The 22,247-nt window shown below is 42.2% G+C and overlaps 1 protein-coding gene across 1 annotated transcript in view; it reads left to right on the forward strand.

Annotated features, from left to right (window-relative positions):
* The window catches only part of ncanb (neurocan b), a 254,548-nt gene that overhangs the window by 102,091 nt on the left and 130,210 nt on the right, over positions 1-22,247 (forward strand). Inside the window, exons 4-8 of the mRNA XM_045697231.2 lie at positions 1,265-1,433; positions 5,352-5,526; positions 17,813-17,940; positions 18,601-18,894; positions 19,608-20,501. Coding sequence (XP_045553187.2) covers positions 1,265-1,433; positions 5,352-5,526; positions 17,813-17,940; positions 18,601-18,894; positions 19,608-20,501 — 1,660 coding nt within the window. The remainder of the gene's footprint in view (positions 1-1,264; positions 1,434-5,351; positions 5,527-17,812; positions 17,941-18,600; positions 18,895-19,607; positions 20,502-22,247) is intronic.

The following is a 22,247-nucleotide window of genomic DNA, read 5'->3' on the forward strand; positions in this document are numbered from 1 at the left end:
TCGAGGATCGGTAGGATAGTCAGTTTTACGAGGGTATGTTTGGCAGCGTGAGTGAAGGAGGCTTTGTTGCGAAGTAGGAAGCCGATTCCAGATTTAATTTTGGATTGGAGATGCTTAATATGAGTCTGGAAGTAGAGTTTATATTCTAACCAGACACCTAGGTATTTGTAGTTGTACACATATTCTAAGTCAGAACCAACCAGAGTAGTGATGCCAGTCGGGCGGCGGGTGCGGGCATTGATCGGTTGAAGAGCATGCATTTAGTTTTACTAGCGTTTAAGAGCAGTTGGAGGCCACGCAAGGAGTGTTGTATGGCGTTGAAGCTCGTTTGGAGGTTAGTTAACACAGTGTCCAAAGGGCCAGATGTATACGTAGAGGTGGATCAGGGAATTACCAGCAGCAAGGGCGACATCATTGATATATACAGAGAAAAGTGTCGGCCCGAGAATTGAACCCTGTGGTACTCCCATAGAGACTGCCAGAGGTCCGGACAACAGGCCCTCCGATTTGACACACTGAACAGTCATTTGAGAAACCAAGGCTGTTGAGTCTGCCGATAAAAATACGGTGATTGACAGAGTCGAAAGCCTTGGCCAGGTCGATGAAGACGGCTGCATAGTACTGTCTTTTATCGGTGGCAGTTATGATATAATTTAGGACCTTGAGCATGGCAAAGGTGCACCCGTGACCAGCTCGGAAACCGGATTGCACAGCGGAGAAGGCACAGTGGGATTCGAGATGGTCAGTGATCTGTTTGTTAACTTGCCTTTGGAAGACTTTGGAAAGGCAGTGCAGGATGGGTATAGGTCTGTAACAGTTTGGTTCTAGAGCATCTCTCCTTATATCAGCTGTTAGATGTAACCAGGCTTACTTTTACTTTGCTGCTTTAAGGTTTGTCCAATGTTTTGTTCATTTTTTTTACAGTTATGACAGTTATTATTATTTTCATGATCGCTTTCATCCAGAATCGTCAGTTACACAATTATACAAATTCAATGCCAGCCCTAATTTTATATGGAGAGTCTGTTGGCCATCCATCTAATACGTATATTCAACTTAACTTGTAACTATACTTACTGCACAATCCTTTCTTCTTTCTATAAAAATTATAAAAATCCTCTCACTGTTTTTCTGCTGCCAACTGTAATAATTGGACCAGCAACCATTGAGTGGAATGTCCTTTTTCTTTTCATTTCTGTCTTATTTGTCTTTCCTAACTATGTTTTAATTGTGTTCATAACTGTACTGTCTTTCCGTGGTTTAGGTGAAGAAGGCGTTCCAGGGGCGCGTCACCCTGCCCGGTTACCAGGACAACCGTTTCAACGCCAGCATGACACTCAGCGCCCTGCGCTCCAGTGACTCGGGCATGTTCCGCTGTGAGGTGGTGGTGGGCATCAACGATGAACAGGACACCGTTCCCCTGGAGGTCACAGGTAATACTGACCCCTGTTACACTTATTACACACAGGTTCTGTTCATTAGGCACCAAATGGAAGAAAACGTGTCCAACCAGGGAGGGACTACCGCTTTAAAGTGTTTGTGGCCTAATGAACACAACCCTGACTGTACCTCTACCTGGCATTGCTAATAGAGTCATTATATAAGCCAGTGGGTTTGTTAACTTTGTGGAAATGTCTGGTCTGGGGAACGGGACAACGTGTGCCAACTGGACCGAGTAACGGATCGTTGACCCAGCCGCTCATGAAAGCAAATAAGCATAATGAGAAAATAAAGTGTGCTATTCAGCTAGTGTTACTTTGAGGGCTCTGAGCTGTAGTTTATGTTGAATCCACCCACTGCTGCACTGTAATGGCCTGGGCATATTATGTCATATCAGCTAATAGTATCAAAGTAATTACCAAATGAAAGTCTCTGAGCTGAGAAACATCATCAGATTTTTACAGGTCACTTGCTGTTTTTAATAATCGCCTATTAGAGTAATGAGTAGAGGGAAGTGGCGCTCTGCTCTCAGCATTAGCTTTACAGTGCTGCTCTAGCTCACCTAGATCTACACAATGTTGCCAGCGTGAGCTGAGCATCATGTCCGCATTAAGCCCAGTAGCCTCATTCACTCACCCACATACTGTACCCAGAATCCATGGGCTCCCAGTGAAAATAGCACAGATATTATTACCTGATATAGCCACTGTGGGTTTGTGCCCATAAGCTTGTGCATCTGTGTGCATGCCTGCATGCCTGTGCGTGTGTGACAGTGGCTTTCTCGCTCAATGATTATGACATCAAGGGCTTTGTTTTTTTCCACCTACAGCTCCTCTCTCTCTCTCTTCTCTCTCCATGAGTGCACTTTATTGGTCCCATAGAGACCTCTGGCTCGGTGCTCAAGAGACCCTGTCCCTCCGCACAGCCAATCAATTAACACGCCATAAAAACCCCTCCCTTCTGAAACAGAAACCCATTACCCGCTGGTCCTTCTGGGAGCGAACCGAGTCATCCTCTGGGCTTAGTCATTTAGTGCAAGTCACGCTACATTGCAGAACGCACCAGTCCCAATACTAACTCCTCCAAGTGCTTAATATATTAATGGACAATGTATTGATACTGGGCCGGCCATATCAATATCATATTCATTCAGGGCTGCGCTGATTGTGTGTCGTCTAAGCCTAGATGAGGTTTTCCACCTGTGCTATCGTCCCATATTGAATGGTCAATTGTCTGTCTCACCAATTAGAGCTCAGGCATTGATCCTCTCTGTCAGCCACAGTCATGAGATATGTCAGGTCGGCTTAAGTGCTGAGCCACAAATAGACATATTTACACACTGGTGATGATATCTGCTATATAGGTCTACTAGATTCTCTGCACAGATAGGACTGTATTAGTGTTATATACAGTATACATGATACAACAAGGGCATCACTCAATTACATACAGCTATATACGTCTATCTCAGTATGTGGTCTCTCTTCCTGTTGTGTGTTATGGTTTGGTAAACATAGAGTACGTGTACTAGTTCTGGGCAACGTGACCCATTCGTCTCCCAAACGCCAGAGACGCTAGCAGCTAGCCTCTCTGTGTTTGGTCTGGCTTGCCTCGGAGGAGAAGGAGCGCTAACAAAGAGCCTGGGAGAGGATAGAGAAAGCCCAAATGAAAGAGAACACTCCTGCTACAAAGTCCTGAAGTTGAGCTGGAGTGTACAGTGCAGCAGTATAGGGAAACAGGATGGAGGCCTGTAGAGGGGACAGTGTGTGTGCGTGCGTGCGTGCGTGTGTGTGTGCGTGCGTGTGCGTGTTACGGCCGTGCACAGACTGTACTCAAAATAAAAAAAATCAATTGACTTTCATAATTCGGAACTGCCCTGTAGACAAAATGTCAACATTTATATGCAACAACACACTCACTCATCATACATTTTAATACAAGTCGGGGCCAATAACTACTAGGCCTAGAGATGACAAAAGATGATTGACATTGGGGAAAGAGTGGCTATCAGCTGATCAGAGCAAATGATGATGTAGTTGAAATATTCTAGCTAGCTGTCGAAACAAACATGTTTTACTTGATTTGAGTTTGTTTTCCTGCTGACATCTGCCTCTTATTAACATGCAGTTGAAATGCCCCATTCTTTGTCCCTAACGGTGAGAGACACATACGACAGATCCAACTGTAATGTAGCCTCCTACCAGTATTCATGTCTCCTGCCCTGCGCCCGCAGCCAGTGGCCACAATCAAGTCGGGCGAGTGCGCACTTTGGGTGGGAGGGCGGAGGAGGGGAATTTAGTGAGATCCAAACGCTTATGAAATTAGCTAGTTTGATGTGCAATTCGCTACATTTAAAATTACACCTAAAATGAAAAGAGACTTAAATTCATACAATTACAAATTAATATCCACTTTCTCGTAGGAGGGCAAAAGGGCAGGTGCTTGGCCATTGGCTGAGCCCTATCTGTGCACGTGCCTGGTGTTATTGTGTGTGTATGTGTATCTGTGTGTGTGTGTGTGTGCCTGTGTGCTACGTACATGTATGTGAGTGCATGTGTAGACTGTACCACTGAGGGATGCCTGGCTCATTTTCTGAGGCTAGCCTGCAGCATGATTGGTCAAATTGGTCCACGCCCCGAGGAGTCTGTCATTCTATTGCACAAAGCAGCAGAAGATAAAGGAGCCTATGTTTGGAGCTATATCCCAGCCTCCCTCTGCCTCCCTGTCCACAGGCTTTCATGTAGTGGGCTCTGCTGGGATTGAATGTGTGAATTTCAGGCCGACATGTAGTGGAGGTCAGTGATGCTAGCCTGGTGGGGGAATGAGATGGACACTTCAAAAGCAATTCCTTTCCCATTTCTCTGCACAGTGGAGAGGAATCCTGGTCATTCACAGGTCAGGGAATGAGCGCATGGGAGTCATTTCGCGTTCCTTTGTTTCCTTTATCTCTCTTCTCTCTCTCTCTTTCAATCTCTCTCTAATAACTGTTTTATTTCACTGTTTTATTTTATGACTATGAAAGCAAGATAGTACTGATGTGGACTGATGTGAACTGTATGCTAAAGTAGTAAAGTAGTAAAGCAAAGATTTTTGCTGTTTGTCATTCACTGTATCCAAGGACAAGATCTCTCCCATAAAGATAAACCTGTCTGATGCTAATTAACTTCAATCTCTGAGGTCGTTTTTATATGTTTTTTTGACTTGCCATGCATTTACAGATACAACGTTTGAAGTACATGATAATGTAGGGTTTGAGCAGAGTGTCTGTGCGTGCTCATGTTTGGGTGTGAGAATGCAAGTGGTTGTATGTGTGTATGGGCGTGTATGTGTGTATGGGCGTGTGTGTGTATGGGCGTGTATGTGTGTATGGGCGTGTATGTGTGTATGGGCGTGTATGTGTGTATGGGCGTGTGTGTGTGTATGGGCGTGTATGTGTGTATGGGCGTGTATGTGTGTATGGGCGTGTATGTGTGTATGGGCGTGTATGTGTGTGTGGGCGTGTATGTGTGTGTGGGCGTGTATGTGTGTATGGGCGTGTATGTGTGTATGGGCGTGTATGTGTGTGTGGGCGTATATGTGTGTATGGGCGTGTATGTGTGTGTGGGCGTATATGTGTGTATGGGCGTGTATGTGTGTGTGGGCGTATATGTGTGTATGGGCGTGTATGTGTGTATGGGCGTGTATCTGTGAATGTGCGTGTATGTGTGTATGGGCGTGTGTGTATGGGCGTGTATGTGTGTATGGGTGTGTATCTGGGAATGTGCGTGTATGTGTGTGTGGGCGTATATGTGTGTATGGGCATGTATGTGTGTGTGGGCGTATATGTGTGTATGGGCGTGCGTGCCTGCATACAATATCTCCATATTGCCCTGGTGTCGCCGTACGTTTTTTTACCTCTGTGTCCTCTCCAGGTGTGGTGTTCCACTACCGTGCACCTCATGACCGCTACGCCCTGTCCTTCCCTGATGCCCAGCAGGTGTGTCTGGAGAACTCAGCTGTCATCGCCACGCCTGCTCAGCTCCAGGCCACCTTTGCTGACGGGTATGACAACTGTGACGCCGGCTGGCTGTCTGACCAGAGCGTGAGGTAAGGACAAGACAACCGGGCATGACGCACGACTCAAGCAAAACACATCACAGCATGGCGACTATCTTATTTAATGTTTTTATTTTACCTTTATTTATCCAGGCGAGTCAAATAAGAACACATTCTTATTTACAATGATGGCCTGTCCTTATAGTTTTGTATAATAGGGCTGTATAAATTGCTATGTATAAATTGTTTACTTACGATACTTATCTGCTGCGGCAATGTAAAGCAATATCTGACGAATACGAATCTTTATGAAGTGGCAAAGTATAAGTTTACTTCAGCCTAATGAAAAATGACAGGGCTTTGATAGGCAATTAGATAACTTCTATGTTGACAATTCTCTGTGGCCTCTGTGGCCCAAATAAGGAACCAGGGAATTAAATTACTGACAGAAAATACAGTATGCAAACTGTTTTGACCCCAATGGTCCTCTCATAAACTCCTGAAGGATTGAATTGCTTGTTTACATCTGAGGCTAGCTCTGTCATTCCTCATTACTCTCCGCCATTTTAGCCACAACTATCCCTCAACTAACTTTCATGTTGATGTTTGTGTTTCAGCTTGCCACCTCCCCTTATGTCTGTTGATAGTCAGTGTGTGTGTGTGTGTGTGTGTGTGTGTGTGTGTGTGTGTGTGTGTGTGTGTGTGTGTGTGTGTGTGTGTGTGTGTGTGTGTGTGTGTGTGTGTGTGTGTGTGTGTGTGTGTGTGTGTGTGTGTGTGTGTGTGTGTGTGTGTGTGTATGTGTGTGTGTGGGGGGGGGGGGGGGATTCAGAGTCCGTGTGGAAATTCTTTACACGTCTTTATCTCAAACGTCTGCCCAATAATTGCACTGAAGAAGCAGCTTGCATATTTCTCCTCTACAGATTTTCCCTGACAACGGCATCCTATCCTTTCCCCCTCCTCCCCACCTGGGACACATATAATTGGTCCATCTCCGGAGCTACTTGGCTTCACATCAGTGACGAGGCAAATGTGCAATTAATAATGTAAAAATATAGACATCAGCGATCAGGATGGAAGGCTGAGATGGGGGATTTAGCTATAACATTGTCTGACGACAACGGTTGCTATCCAAGCACATGCAGGATTGTAGCTACTGAGTGTAAGAAGCCTTCCTTCCTGTTGCCCTCCATAAACCCCTGTATGCCTGTATACATAATCTCTTAATCAGCATTTAGCCTGCACCCTCAATGCTGTTTGAATCAATGTACCTTAAAGCAGTGGTCACCAACCGATTGATCGCGATCGACTGGTCGAGCTCCAAGGCATTCCAACGATAAGCCCTGTGTTCCTATTTTTTCATTTATTCACCTCACGCTGTTGGCGGTAGGTACACCCAATTCAGCTGCCCTGCTCACCGGGTGGGCGACGTGTTCCCATTTTGAACCATTTCAGATGTCTGAATGTACAAACTGCCTTCCTGGCGGGCCCTGGGGAAGCAAATCAAGTGCTCTATAGGCCTACCACTGGCCAATCGGATGGCTCAGATGACTGTGTCTGCAGTAACATAGCAGACGTAAAAGAAAGCTACAACAAAGTTGATACTGTGAGATTTCAACACTTTAAAAACATGACTAGAGAGACTGTCAACGAATACAGCAAAGAGCTGTGGTTTTTATGAGTGAGTTCATGATTAAGTTTTAACTCAGCACTGTCAACACTTTCAATTTAACACTTTTAGAAGCCATAAAATGCACGTTCTCCCTACTTCCACTCGCACTTGTGCTACAACCAGCACTGCAGCTGCAATGAATGAGTAGGAAAGTGTATTGATAGGCTTGCGTTGTTATTATTAGTGGCTTGGGATTTTTTTTTATCAAGGAATATTTAACTTTCTCTGGTCATAGGAGTAATGAAGTATGCAGTAAAATAATGCAGTATGACTCGAGTTTCGCCATCAGCTGCAAGACTGTGTCCCTTTTTGGTCAGTGTCAGTGGAGGAAAGGGGAGTGGAGGGATGTTGAGAGGTGAACCCTTAGTCTGCTGCTCGCTCCCTCTGCAGTAAAATAAAAAAAGGCAAATGTGACCAATCACCTCGATTCAGTCTTATGTAGCAAATTTTTAAATGGTGTTTTTTTTACGTTGAATAAAAAGTATAGAAATGGTATATCATACACTGCAGTTGAGGAACAATGGGAAAGTCATTCTGCTTTGAAAGTTGATCAACTTGCCCTTGAATGTTTTGGTACACGTACTGGAGAGCTATTCTTTGTCTACTCCTATTCAACATAGTTCACAGACTCTTAAGCCTTAGCCCCACCTATGGCTGTGGTGGTCACAACATTTTGTCAGCCGGTGATTGTCAAGCAAATAACTGCCGGTCTCACGGTAATTGACCGTTAATTTAATAAAGGTAGTTAAATAAAGGTTAAATATATCAAAAATCTATTGAAAAAATAAAAGCATTAACATAAATACATTTAGTCTTCCACACATGCAGACTGATGCAGACCTTCGGAACGTCTACATTTTAAAAACTCTAGTAAATCCATGTAATATAGCCTATACCTTCACAATAAATCCATTATTTATTTTAGACAGGTCTAAATAAACATGATATGAAGAAAATGTAGTCTATTTCAGAAGAACAGAATAGCATACTCTGAGTTGTCCTTGTGTTAGTCCTGATCTGGTTATGCCATATGGCTGTTGGCTACACCCGTTAATTTAGCAGACAAGATCTGCGTAGAATTCTATGGCATTATTTTATATTATTTTATAGTATGAAGAATGCAATTGAACAAAGCTGAAAAAAATTGAAAGGATATTTTCTCCAAACAATTGTATTTATTTCTTTCATTTCTATTTAACCTTTATTTAACTATGCAAGTCAGTTAAGAACAAATTCTTATTTACAATGGCGGCCTACCAAAAGGCAAAAGACCTTCTGCGAGGCTGGGATAAAAAATGAAAAAATAATAAAAAAATAAATAACATATAAATATAGGACAAAACACACATCACGACAAGTGATTTGAGGGAGTGCGCAATTCTGTGTTGAGCGGTTAACAAAGAAATAGGTCCTCCTATATGCTAAATTTAGAGTTATTCATATAACTTTAGTTGTTCTAAAAACGTTGGGCTATATGTTTTGATTTTTAATACATTGTAACGCTGCATGATGTGACTAATGATGATTTGCAAAAAGTTGCTTGAAAGGCATGAGCTCAGCTTTGTTTTTTTGTGCAGGCTGTACACACTTTATCAGTCTCTCATTCAAAATCAGAGCTTAGAGAAGCCTAATTACCGTGACTAAACGGTCAAGTGGTCTTTCACTGCAGTAATATAGTCACCGTAACAAGCCCTAGCCCCTCCCATCTCTTTAAGGTTTGACATGTGAGGTCATGTGGTAAACACACACTAAAATCGTAGTTTATTTGTCACATGAACAGGATATCGAAGGTGTAAACAGTTCACTGAAATGGTTACTTGCATAGTATATCAAATACAGAAAGTGCCCAGAAAAAATATTTTATAAATATTTTATAATTATTAGATGATGCTTACCTGACACACTTGTCTAAATTAATGGGTCATGTGAAGGAAATGCTATAATCAACCCCTAGCCACATCTAACTGAGTGGATGGGTCACTATTGTCTAGACACGTGCAGTTGAAGTCAGAAGTTTACATACACCTTAGCCAAATACATTTAAACTCAGTTTTCACAATTCCTGGCATTTAATCCAAGTAAAAATTCCCTGTCTTAGGTCAGTTAATATCACCTCTTTATTTTAAGAATGTGAAATGTCAGAATAATAGTAGAGAGAATTATTTATTTCAGCTTTTATAACTTTCATCACATTCCCAGTGGGTCAGAAGTTTACATACACTCAATTAGTATTTGGTAGCATTGCCTTTAAATTGTTTAACTTGGGTCAAACGTTTTGGGTAGCCTTCCACAAGCCTCCCACAATAAGTTGGGTGAATTTTGACCCATTCCTCCTGATAGAGCTGATATAACTGAGTCAGGTTTGTAGACCTCCTTGCTCGCACATGCATTTCCAGTTCTGCCCACACATTTTCTATAGGATTGAGGTCAGGGCTTTGTGATGGCTACTCCAATACCTTGACTTTGTTGTCCTTAAGCCATTTTGCCACAACTTTGGAAGTATGCTTGGGGTCATTGTCCATTTGGAAGACCCATTTGCGACCAAGCTTTAACTTCCTGACTGATGTCTTGAGATGTTGCTTCAATATCCTCTCTAGGCTAGGCGGGACGAATTCGTCCCACCTACGTAACAGCCACTGCTATCCTGTGGCGCGATTTTCAAAACCTTAAAAATCCTATTACTTCAATTTCTCAAACATATGACTATTTTACAGCCATTTAAAGATAAGACTCTCGTTAATCTAACCACACTGTCCGATTTCAAAAAGGCTTTACAACGAAAGCAAAACATTAGATTATGTCAGCAGAGTACCAAGCCAGAAATAATCAGACACCCATTTTTCAAGCCAGCATATAATGTCACCAAAACCCAGAAGACAGCTAAATGCAGCACTCACCTTTGATGATCTTCATCAGATGACAACCCTAGGACATTATGTTACACAATACATGCATGTTTTGTTCAATCAAGTTCATATTTATATCAAAAACCAGCTTTTTACGTTAGCATGTGACGTTCAGAACTAGCAAACTTCCGGGGAATTCGCTAACATTTTACTAAATTACTCACGATAAACGTTCACAAAAAGCATAACAATTATTTTAAGAATTATAGATACAGACCTCCTCTATGCACTCGATATGTCCGATTTTAAAATAGCTTTTTGGTGAAAGCACATTTTGCAATATTCTAAGTACATAGCCCAGGCATCACGGGCTCGCTATTTAGACACCCGGCAAGTTTAGCACTCACCATAATCATATTTACTATTATAAAAATTTCATTACCTTTTGTTGTCTTCGTCAGAATACACACCCAGGACAGCTACTTCAATAACAAATGTTGGTTTGGTCCAAAATAATCCATCGTTATATCCGAATAGCGGCGTTTTGTTCGTGCGTTCCAGACACTATCCGAAATAGTAAAGAAGTGTCACGCGCTTGGCGCAATTCGTGACAATAAAATTCTAAGTATTCCATTACCGTACTTCGAAGCATGTCAACCGCTGTTTAAAATCAATTTTTACGACATTTTTCTCGTAGAAAAGCGATAATATTCCGACAGGGAATCTCCTTTTCGGCAAACAGAGGAAAAAATCCCAAAGGCGGGGGCGGTCGGGGTCACGCGCATAAGCTAGTGTCTCTTGATCGGCCACTTGAGAAAGGCGATAATGTGTTTCAGCCTGGGGCTGGAATGACGACATTCTGTTTTTTCCCGGGCTCTGAGCGCCTATGGACGACGTGGGAAGTGTCACGTTAGAGCAGAGATCCTTAGTAAATGATAGAGATGGAAAAGAAGTTCAACAAATGGTCAGACAGGCCACTTCCTGTAAAGGAATCTCTCAGGTTTTGACCTGCCATTTGAGTTCTGTTATACTCACAGACACCATTCAAACAGTTTTAGAAAATTTAGGGTGTTTTCTATCCATATGTAATAAGTATATGCATATTCTAGTTACTGAGTAGGAGTGGTAACCAGATTAAATCGGGTATGTTTTTTATCCAGCCGTGTCAATGCTGCCCCCTAGCCCTAACAGGTTAAATCCACATAATTTTCCTTCCTCATGATGCCATCTATTTTGTGAAGTGCACCAGTCCCTCCTGCAGCAAAGCACCCCCACAACATGATGCTGCCACCCCCGTGCTTCACGGTTGGGATGGTGTTCTTCGGCTTGCAAGCCTTCCCTTTTCCTCCAAACATAACGATGGTCATTATGGCCAAACAGTTATATTTTTGTTTCATCAGACCAGAGGACATTTCTCCCAAAATTATGATCTTTGTCCCCATGTGCAGTTGCAAACTGTAATCTGTTTTTTTTATGGTGGTTTTGGAGCAGTATCTTCTTCCTTGCTGAGCGGCCTTTCAGGTTATGGCGATATAGGACTCGTTTTACTGTGGATGTAGATACTTTTGTACCTGTTTCCTCCAGCATCTTCACAAGGTAATTTGCTGTTGTTATGGGATTGATTTGCACTTTTCGCACCAAAGTACATTCATCTCTAGGAGACAGAACGTGTCTCCTTCCTGAGCGGTATGACGGCTGTGTGGTCCCATGATGTTTATACTTGAGTACTATTGTTTGTACAGATGAAAGTGGTACCTTCAGGCATTTGGAAATTTCTCCCAAGGGTGAATCAGACTTGTGGAGGTCTACAATTTATTTTCCGACGTCTTGGCTGATTTCTTTTGATTTTCCCATGATGTCAAGCAAAGAGGCACTGAGTTTGAAGGTAAGCCTTGAAACACATCCTCCAATTGACTCAAATGATGTCAATTAGTCTATCAGAAGCTTCTAAAGCATGACATAATATTCTGGAATTTTCCAAGCTGTTTAAAGGCACAGTCAACTTAGTGTATGTAAACTTCTGAGCCACTGGAATTGTGATACAGTGAATTACAAGTGAAATAATCTGTTTGTAAACAATTGTGGGAAAAATTACTTGTGTCATGCACAAAGTAGATGTCCTCACTGACTTGCCAAATCTATAGTTTCTTTGCAAGAAATTTGTGGAGTGGTTGAAAAACGAGTTTTAATGACTCAAACCTAAGTGAATGTAAACTTCCGACTTCAACTGGACATGTACACATGTTATTGAAATACAATAGTTGTATGAATCTCCAGGTAGCTAAAGCTAACAAACTAGTTTCAATATTAGCTAGCTAACATTGGACTATAATGGATTTTTGATTCAAGTAATATTACTACACAGATCATAGCTAACTAACAGTATGCAATAAAAATGACTTTCTGACAAAATTAGAAACTTATATCTGAAAATGTAACTAGACTCTTACCCGTATACATGGATGAACGCTTCACGGCAGACTGTAACCATTTAACTACATTTTGTTTGTAGCTACATCTTGTCTGGCCAGCGTTGTGTCAAGTCACACTGACAGTGGCGTGTGCAGAAAGTAGCCCATCACTTTTTCCAACCGATCTGTCGATAGTGCCTGCTAAATTCAGGGCATGAATGTTGTTGAGAAAAGTAGCAAAACGTTTGTAGTTCTCGATGGCTAATGTTATATCTTTCAAAAACGGCAAGGTAGAAAGGACTATCAACACATACTGAACAGCTCACGTTACAGACAGAAGCATGCTACATGGCAGACCAATCCAATCACCTCGCGGCATGTCCAGCCCATCCATTATCTCAGCCAATCATGGCTAGTGGGAAGGCTCCTGTCTTTTTCTGTGGCTAAACCAACTAGGCTCGTAATTTAACTATTTATTTGTATTTATGGATGGAAAACAAGTTTGTTATTAAGGCACATGAAAGTTCACATATCCCAGAATGCATTTCTGCCCAAAAAAATGCATTTAGCTTAACTTCTATGGGCTAGGTGGGACGCTTGCGTCCCACCTACTCAACAGCCAGTGTAATCCCGTGGCGCGATATTCAAATACCTCAAAAATGCAAAAACTTCAATTTTTCAAACATATGACTATTTTACACCATTTTAAAGACAAGACTCTCGTTAATCTAACCACACTGTCCGATTTCAAAAAGGCTTTACAACGAAAGCAAAACATTAGATTATGTCAGCAGAGTACCCAGCCAGAAATAATCAGACACCCATTTTTCAAGCTAGCATATAATGTCACATTAACCCAAACCACAGCTAAATGCAGCACTAACCTTTGATGATCTTCATCAGATGACAACCCTAGGACATTATGTTATACAATACATGCATGTTTTGTTCAATGAAGTTCATATTTAAATCAAAAACTTTTTAAATTAGCATGTGACTAGCATGTGACTAGCATTCCCACCTTACACTGCCGGTGAATTTACTAAATTACTCACGATAAACATTCACAAAAAACATAACAATTATTTTAAGAATTATAGATACAGAACTCCTCTATGCACTCGATATGTCCACTTTTAAAATAGCTTTTCGGTGAAAGCACATTTTGCAATATTCTCAGTAGATAGCCCGGCATCACAGGGCTAGCTATTTAGACACCCAGCAAGTTTAGCACTCACCAAAGTCAGATTTACTATAAGAAAAATGGTATTACCTTTGCTGTTCTTCGTCAGAATGCACTCCCAGGACTTCTACTTCAATAACAAATGTTGGTTTGGTCCCAAATAATCCATTGTTATATCCAAATAGCGGCGTTTTGTTCGTGCGTTCAAGACACTATCCGAAAGGGTAAATAAGGGTGACGAGCATGGCGCATTTCGTGACATTTTTTTTTTAAATATTCCATTACCGTACTTCGAAGCATGTCAACTGCTGTTTAAAAACAATTTTTATGCCATTTTTCTTGTAAAAAAGCGCTAATATTCCGACCGGGAAAGCCTGTATACGTACAAAGAGAGAGAAAATAAATACATCTCGTGCCCTCGTGCACGAGCGTGAGTCTCAGAGTACTCTGACCAGCCACTATCCAAACGCGATAATGTGTTTCAGCCAGAGGCTGCCTCGATATCATTCAGCTTTTTCCCGGGTTCTGAGAGCCTATGGGAGCCGTAGGAAGTGTCACGTTACGGCAAAGATCCTCAGTCTTCAATAAAAAGAGCCAAGATGAACAACAACTTGTCAGAGAGGGCGCTTCCTGTTTGGAATCTTCTCAGGTTTTTGCCTGCCATATGAGTTCTGTTATACTCACAGACACCATTCAAACAGTTTTAGAAACTTTAGGGTATTTTCTATCCAAAGCCAATAATTATATGCATATTCTAGTTACTGGGCAGGAGTAGTAACCAGATTAAATCGGGTACGTTTTTTATCCGGCCGTGTCAATACTGCCCCCTAGCCCTAACAGGTTAAAAAAACGGTTTACATTCAAATGCCTCTCCTGTGAAGTAGTGACGTGCGACATACACCTAGTTTCCTTAATCAGGTTACAAATTATTAACATGTATGCTCACTCAGCTGTGCCTCACAAGTAATACAACAATCAAGCAACCCAGAAAAGTGCTAAAAATAGCCCATATTAACATATGCAGACTGAGAAAGAAGGTCCATGAAGTCAATAACTAAATAAATACTGTTGAAGTAATATGGCTACAGGTTCATCTGCCTCACCTAAAGCCCATTCTTGTGGGAAGCTGCTATAGACCACCAAGTGCTAACAGTCAGTATCTGGATAATATGTGTGAAATGCTTGATAATGAATGTGATATTAACAGAGAAATATATTTTCTGGGTGATTTAAATATTGACTGGCTCTCATCAAGCTGCCCACTCAAGAAAAAATTTCAAACTGTTACCAGTGCCTGCAACCTGATTCAGGTTGTCAGTCAACCTACCAGGTTATTTACAAACAGCACAGGAATGAAATCATCAACATGTATTGATCACATCTTTACTAATGCTACAGAAATTTGCTTTAAAGCAGTGTCCAAATCCATAGGATGTAGTGATCACAATATAATAGCCATATCTAGGAAAACCAAAGTTCCAAAGACTGGGCCTAATATATAGTGTAATAGGTCATATAATACATTTTGTAGTGATTCATATGTAGATGATGTAAATAATATTTGCTGGTCTGTGGTGTGTAATGAGGAGCAACCAGACGCTGCACTTGACACATTTATGAAATTGCTTCCAGTTACTAATAAGCACGCACCCATTAAGAAAATGAGGATGAGGAATTTAAAAATTGTATGGTTGAGAGGGATGAGGCAAAAGGTATGGCAAATACGTCTGGCAGCCCAACTGATTGGCAAATGTACTGCAAATTAAGAAAACATGTGACTAAGCTAAATAAAAATAAACTGTACTATGAAAAAAATATTAATTATATAAAGAATGACAGTAAAAAGCTTTGGAGCACCTTAAATGACATTTTGGGGAAAAAAAGCCAACTCGGCTCCATCATTCATTGAATCAGATGGCTCATTCATCACAAAACCCACTGATATTGCCAACTACTTTAATTACTTTTTCATTGGCAAGATAAACAAACTTAGGGATGACATGCCAGCAACAAACGCTGACACTACACATCCAAGTATATCTGAACAAATTATGAAAGACAAGAATTGTAGTTTTGAATTCCATAAAGTCAGTGTGGAAGAGGTGAAAAAATTATTGTTGTCTATCAACAATGACAAGTGTGACAATCTGGATGGAAAATGACTAAGGATAATAGCGGACGATATTGTCACTCCTATTTGCTACATCTTCAATTTAAGTCTACTAGAAAGTGTGTGCCCTCAGGCCTGGAAGGAAGCTAAAGTCATTCTGCTACCCAAGAATAGTAAAGCCCCCTTTACTGGCTCAAATAGCTGACCAAATAGCCTGTAACCAACCCTTAGTAAACTTCTGGAAAAAATGGTGTTTGACCAGATACAATGCAATTTCACAGTAAACAAACTGACAACAGACTTTCAGCACGCATATAGAGAAGGACACTCAACAAGCACAGCACTTACACAAATGACTGATGATTGGCTTAGAGAAATTGATGATACAATGATTGTGGAGGCTGTCTTGTTAGACTTCAGTGCAGCTTTTGACATTATCAATCATAGTCTGCTGCTGGAAAAACTGATGTGCTATGGCTTTACATCCCCTGCTATAATGTGGATAAAAAGTTACTTGTCTAACAGAACACAGAGGGTGTTCTTTAATGGAAGCCTCTCAAACATAATCCAGGTAGAAGCAGGAATTCCCCAGGGTAGCTGTTTAGGCCCCTTGCTTTTTTCTATCTTTACTAACGACATGCCACTGGCTTTGAGTAAGGCCAGTGTGTCTATGTATGCGGATGACTCAACACTATACACATCAGCTACTACAGCGACTGAAATGACTGCAACACTTAACAAAGAGCTAGTTAGTTTTGGAATGGGTAGCTAGGAATAAGTTAGTCCTAAATATTTCCAAAACTAAAAGCATTGTATTTGGGACAAATCATTCACTAAACCCTAAACCTCAACTACATCTCATAATGAATAATGTGGAAATTGAGCAAGTTGAGGTGACTAAACTGCTTGGAGTTACCCTGGATTGTAAACTGTCATGGTCAAAACATATTGATACAACAGTAGCTAAGATCAGGAAAAGGTCTGTCCATAATAAAGCGCTGCTCTGCATTCTTAACAACACCTTCAACAAGGCAGGTCCTACAGGCCCTGGTTTTGTTGCACCTGGACGACTGTTCAGTAGTGTGGTCAGGTGCCACAAAGAGGGACTTGGGAAAATTGCAGTTGGCTCAGAACAGGGCAGCGCAGATGGCCCTTAAAAGTACATGGAGTGCTAACATTAATGATATGCATGTCAATCTCTCGTGGCTCAAAGTGGAAGAGTGATTGACATCATCATTACTTGTTTTCTTAAGAGGTGTTGACAAGCTGAAGATACCGAGCTGTCTGTTTGAAATACTAGCACATAGCTCGGACACCCATGCATATCCCACAAGACATGCCACCAGAGGTCTCTACACAGTCCCCAAGTCCAGAACAGACTATGGGAGGCGCACAGTACTACATGGAGCCATGACTACATGGATCTCTATTCCACATCAGGTAACTGATGCAAGCAGTAGAATCAGATTTAAAAGCAGGTACAAATACACCTTATGGAACAGCAGGCACTGTGAAGTAACACAAACATAGGCACAGACACATGCATACACACACATGATAACATACGCACTATACACACACATACACATGGATTTTGTGTTGTAGATATGGGGTAGTGGAGTATGTGCCCGAGGGCACACACTTAGTGTGTTGTGAGTTCTGTAGTGAATGTATTGTAATGTTTTTAAAATTGTATAACTGCCTTAATTCTGCCGGACCCCAGGAAGAGTAGCTGCTGCCTTGGCCTCAAATGTTGAAATACATGTTTTTTAAATGGTCTGAGAAGAACAACAGGAAGAACTACAAGAACAACAATTCAAGCAAAGCCAATATGTGGTGATAATGTTTGGGCCTGTAGCCTACTGCACTAACCTCATTATTACAGTACTGTTTTGTGTATAGGCTTATGTTTTTTAAGTCATGTAAAAAACATTTTTTAAGGTAGATCTCGGCTTGCATTTTGACTGTGATCTCATTTTGACTGAGAATGTGATCTCGACTCAAAAAAGGTTGGTGACCAGTGCTTTAGAGTAATTGCACAGTTGGAGCCCGGATATAAATCAAATAAATTATTTGGCTCCCCTCGTCCCTCTCCCCTCCCTCTCTCACTCTCCACAGGTACCCTATCCAGTCACCCAGGCCGGGTTGCTATGGTGACAGGGGTGACTCACCTGGAGTGCGCAACTACGGCAATCGGGCCCCTGACGAGCTGTTTGATGTCTACTGCTTTGCCAAGCAACTGCAAGGTACAATCAGATGTTAGTCATCCATGGCCGTGCAAAGTCGCAGACGCCTCAGGAGCTACGATGCTGAATCAGCCTGACTTAATTCTCCTGTTAGGCAGAGAAAGAGATTCACGTTCTATTACCCCTGGTTGGGAACCACTGATTTAAGCTGTAGCTGGGTGGTGAGTAATACTGCCGTGGCCAGGATCAGGGAAACTGCTACAGGAGGATGGAGTCATATTCACAGCAGGTGCCTTTAAAATAGATCTGGGTCATTTGTTACTGTGCAGAGCCAGACCTGTCAGTTAATAGTTCTACAGAAAGTAGATGAGGTAATTTTATGAGAAGTGTAATTCTTGACACCTTGCAAATGACTGGGCTATCTAGCTGGATAGGATGGATGTTCATTGTCAGGTTCTATGGTTCTGAGTGTTCTTCTGTGAAATGACTCTGCATGACTCATGGGTCATTGCTTCACTGACCTCCTGTTCAATCTTGTCTGTTGACTCTTCTTATATTACATTTCACACCACTCTAACCACCCTCGTACTTTATTCTCATCATATTCCCCTATCTCCCCCGTTACGCCGTACCACTTCACCTCCCATACCTATCTCTCTTTCCCCTCACACTATACCTCATTATACCTTCAATCTCTCCATCTCCATCCCCCTCTCCCAGGTGAGGTGTTCCACTCGTCTGTACCAGAGAAGCTGAGCCTGGCCACAGCCTCTACCCATTGCCACTCTCTGGGAGCCCAGCTGGCCACGGCAGGGCAGCTCTACCAAGCCTGGCAGACTGGCCTGGACCAGTGTGACCCAGGCTGGCTGGCCGACGGCAGTGTGCGCTACCCCATAAACCTTCCCCGACGCAACTGTGGCGGGGATGATCCGGGTGTGCGCACTGTCTACCACAACCCCAACCGCACCGGTTTCCCAGACACCACCACCCGCTTCGATGCCTACTGCTACCGAGGTAACGGCCGGGGTCGCCATTGCCATGGCAACCTTTCTGTTTAATTTCTGTTAATTAGTGCGGGTTGTTTGTCTCATGTATGAATTAATGAATTATCACAGAGGGGATTCGGTGACATTTTGGTCCCTTCTGGGATCTGAAGTCTTCTACTGTAGCAACCAGCTAGAGCCCAGTAGCAGCATTTCCAAGCTCTCAATGCAGACTTAGAGAGAGCCAACGGAATTATGTACACTGGCTGCAGCCTCAATGTCCTTGCAGTGTCATTCGAAAGTGTTTATAATGTTGCTGGACCACTGGAGATTTGTCTAACTTAGTTTCAAGTTCACTTTGGAGCGATGGTAGGCTCCAGTGTGCTGAGGATTTGATTGTGTTTGTGCAGAGTGTGATCTGCATTAGACTGCATTAGCTCCTCAAAGCGTCATGGAGAATGATTGACAGGTACTAAATTGATACAGACGTAATGAAGTCTTATCTCAGACTTTGCCCTTAAGTAAAGTCACCCAAGGAGAGTGTAAAAACGTCTCTTAATATAATATGTATGCTTTCTTAATTAAAGCAAAACCAAAAACAGAGGTCATCAACATCTAAGAATATGGATGATTCACAGCTTACTGCAAACATGGCAGCTTATTGCAAAGATTAATTTTTAAAAGCCATGCCTAATTGCCAGGAAAGCAAATAGGAATGCTAATATATTTCTCATATAATTCCAGAACGTGAAGCAGGAGTCCAGGCAGCCCAGCCAGTGGGGTTCCTCCAATACAGAGACCCAGAGGCCAATTCCTCAGACACTGAGCCCCAGCACTCTGCCCACTACCCCCAGCCCTCCACCTGGACTGGCATGGAGGACCTGGACAAGGAGGGCATCAGCTCCATCACTGGAGGCAACGAGTCCTCCGAGATCTCTGAGGAGCATGTGGTAATCCACCTCCGGCCAGGGGAGAGTACCCAGGGCTGGGGAGAGGAGAACCAGGAGACCCAGGGGCAATCTAAGACTGGAGACCCTCAGAACCCATCCTCCAGCCCCAATACCAGCACCCTGGGTCTGTCTGTCCTGGAGAGTCTAGAGGCCCACGGAGGTTCTGCCCAGGAAGAGGTGGAGGGCGAGGGGGATGAGGAGTGGCGTTTCGGGTCGTCCGACTCCCCTCTGTCCTCCCAGGCCGCTCCAGTGCTCCAGGCCCAGACAGCCAATTACGTTCTCCACAGCTTTGTCAACAACCTGATGAAGCCCTTCAGGTATTGGACAGGCTCTGTGGAGGCCGACACAGAGGCACCTCTCCCAGCCACACCTGCCTCACTGCCCGAGGGGAGAGGAGTACAGGATCAGACAACCCCGGGGTCGGCTATGGTCACACTCACCGAAGGGAAGCAAAAGCTGGGCAGTAAAGGAAGCACGGAAAATGCTATCATAGAGCATCAGATTCGAGGCTCCGTGCTCAAGACATCCACCAATGGGCTCACCAGCACAGAGGGGGGTCTGCCTGATCAGGATAGAGAGGTGGTCACTTTAGACCCATTGGGCCCTGTGATCCAGTACACACTCACCCAGCCTGGGAGGAAGGGTCCAAGCATGTCCCTAACCAACCCTCAAGGATCATCGTCTAATGGTAAGAACCACTCGCTGAGTCACAATCCATCCATCAGAGAGGCTATGTGGGTTGGCTGAGTACATCGTGTCTCCTTTCAGTTTAGTTCATTACCTTTTCTCTCTAAAAGTTGTTTTCTTTTTCCGTTCCTATTTGCTCCACCTCAGTGTTTCTTCCAAATCAATGGCTTGTGTTAAATTGAAAATGCGCTGTTTACGAAGGTAGTAAATTGAAAATATGGTTTCTGTGGATGCCAGCTCAGGTCCTTTATTGCTTCAGCGGTAAATAAAGTGAAGGTTTGTTTCAGACTATTAAACACTGTCTCAGGACAATATTTACGCGAGTAATGGAAGTAGAATAGACCAAAAAAAGTTTTTATATAAAAAAAGAAACATTACATTTGGCATTATCAAATTAAATCAAATTGTATTGGTCACATACACATATTTAGCAGATGTTATTGCAGATGTAGTGAAATGCTTGAACAGCCTTCCTCTAGTTGTTTTTCCTAGACACTACTGTATCTTTGTGTTGCAAATGGTCGAATTTCCAGAGTATCAGAACACCACTCGTCACTTTCCTTCTTTGGTTTTCCTAAGGAGAAATTACATTAAGTATATATGCACTTTAGGTGTCTATTCAAATAAAATAAAATACATACGTATTTTTGTCACATATACAATGGGTGTAGACTTTACCATGAAATGCTTACTTATGAGCTCTTCCCAACGATGCAGAGTTAAAAAATAAGAATAAAAAATAAGAATAAAATACACAAGAATGAAGCTAAATACCAGTACCAAATCAAATCTTATTTGACACATTACATTTTAGTCATTTAGCAGACACTCTTATCCAGAGCGACTTACAGTAGTGAATGCATACATTTCATACCTTTTTTTTTTCCATACTGGTCCCCCGTGGGAATCAAAACCACAACCCTGGTGTTGCAAACACCATGCTCTACCAACTGAGCCACATGGGACCTATGCTTCGTAAACAACAGACTAACAGTGAAGTGCTTACTTACGGGTCCTTTACCAATGAAGAGTTAAAGATAAAGAATAGAAATAAAAAATGTAAGTAGTGACACAAGGAAATAATACACAGTGGATAACGAATAACACTAATGAGTAAAAAAATAACATGGCTATATACAGAGAGTACCAGTAACGAATTGATGTGCAGGGATACGAGGTATTTGAGGTAGATATGTACATAAAGGCAGGGGTAAAGTACATATCTACCTAAAACTGAAATGAAATGCCCGAAAATGAAAATGTCATTTCTAAACTGTTCATCCGATATGTATGAAAATACCTTCAAATTAAAGCTGACAGTCTGCACTTCACCCTCATTGTCATTGTATCCTTTCAAACTCAAAGTGCTAGAGTACAGAACCAAAATAACAAAAGAATGGTCACTGTCCAATGAATTATGATGCCCACTGTATGTACATAAAGGTAGGGGTAAAGTGACTAGGCATCAGGATAGATAATAATAAGGTATTTGAGGTAGATATGTACATAAAGGCAGGGTAAAGTGACCAGGCATCAGGATAGATAATAATAAGGTATTTGAAGTAGATATGTACATAAAGGCAGGGTAAAGTGACCAGGCATCAGGATAGATAATAATAAGGTATTTGAGGTAGATATGTACATGAAGGCAGGGTAAAGTGACCAGGCATCCGTGTGTGCCATTGTGTGGATCTTAGTGATGTGGACACCAAAGAACTTGAAGCTCTCGACCCGTTCCGTTACAGCC

This window comes from Salmo salar, chromosome 16, assembly GCF_965601325.2.
Source record: "Salmo salar chromosome 16, fSalSal1, whole genome shotgun sequence".
Taxonomy (NCBI): Eukaryota; Metazoa; Chordata; class Actinopteri; order Salmoniformes; family Salmonidae; genus Salmo; species Salmo salar.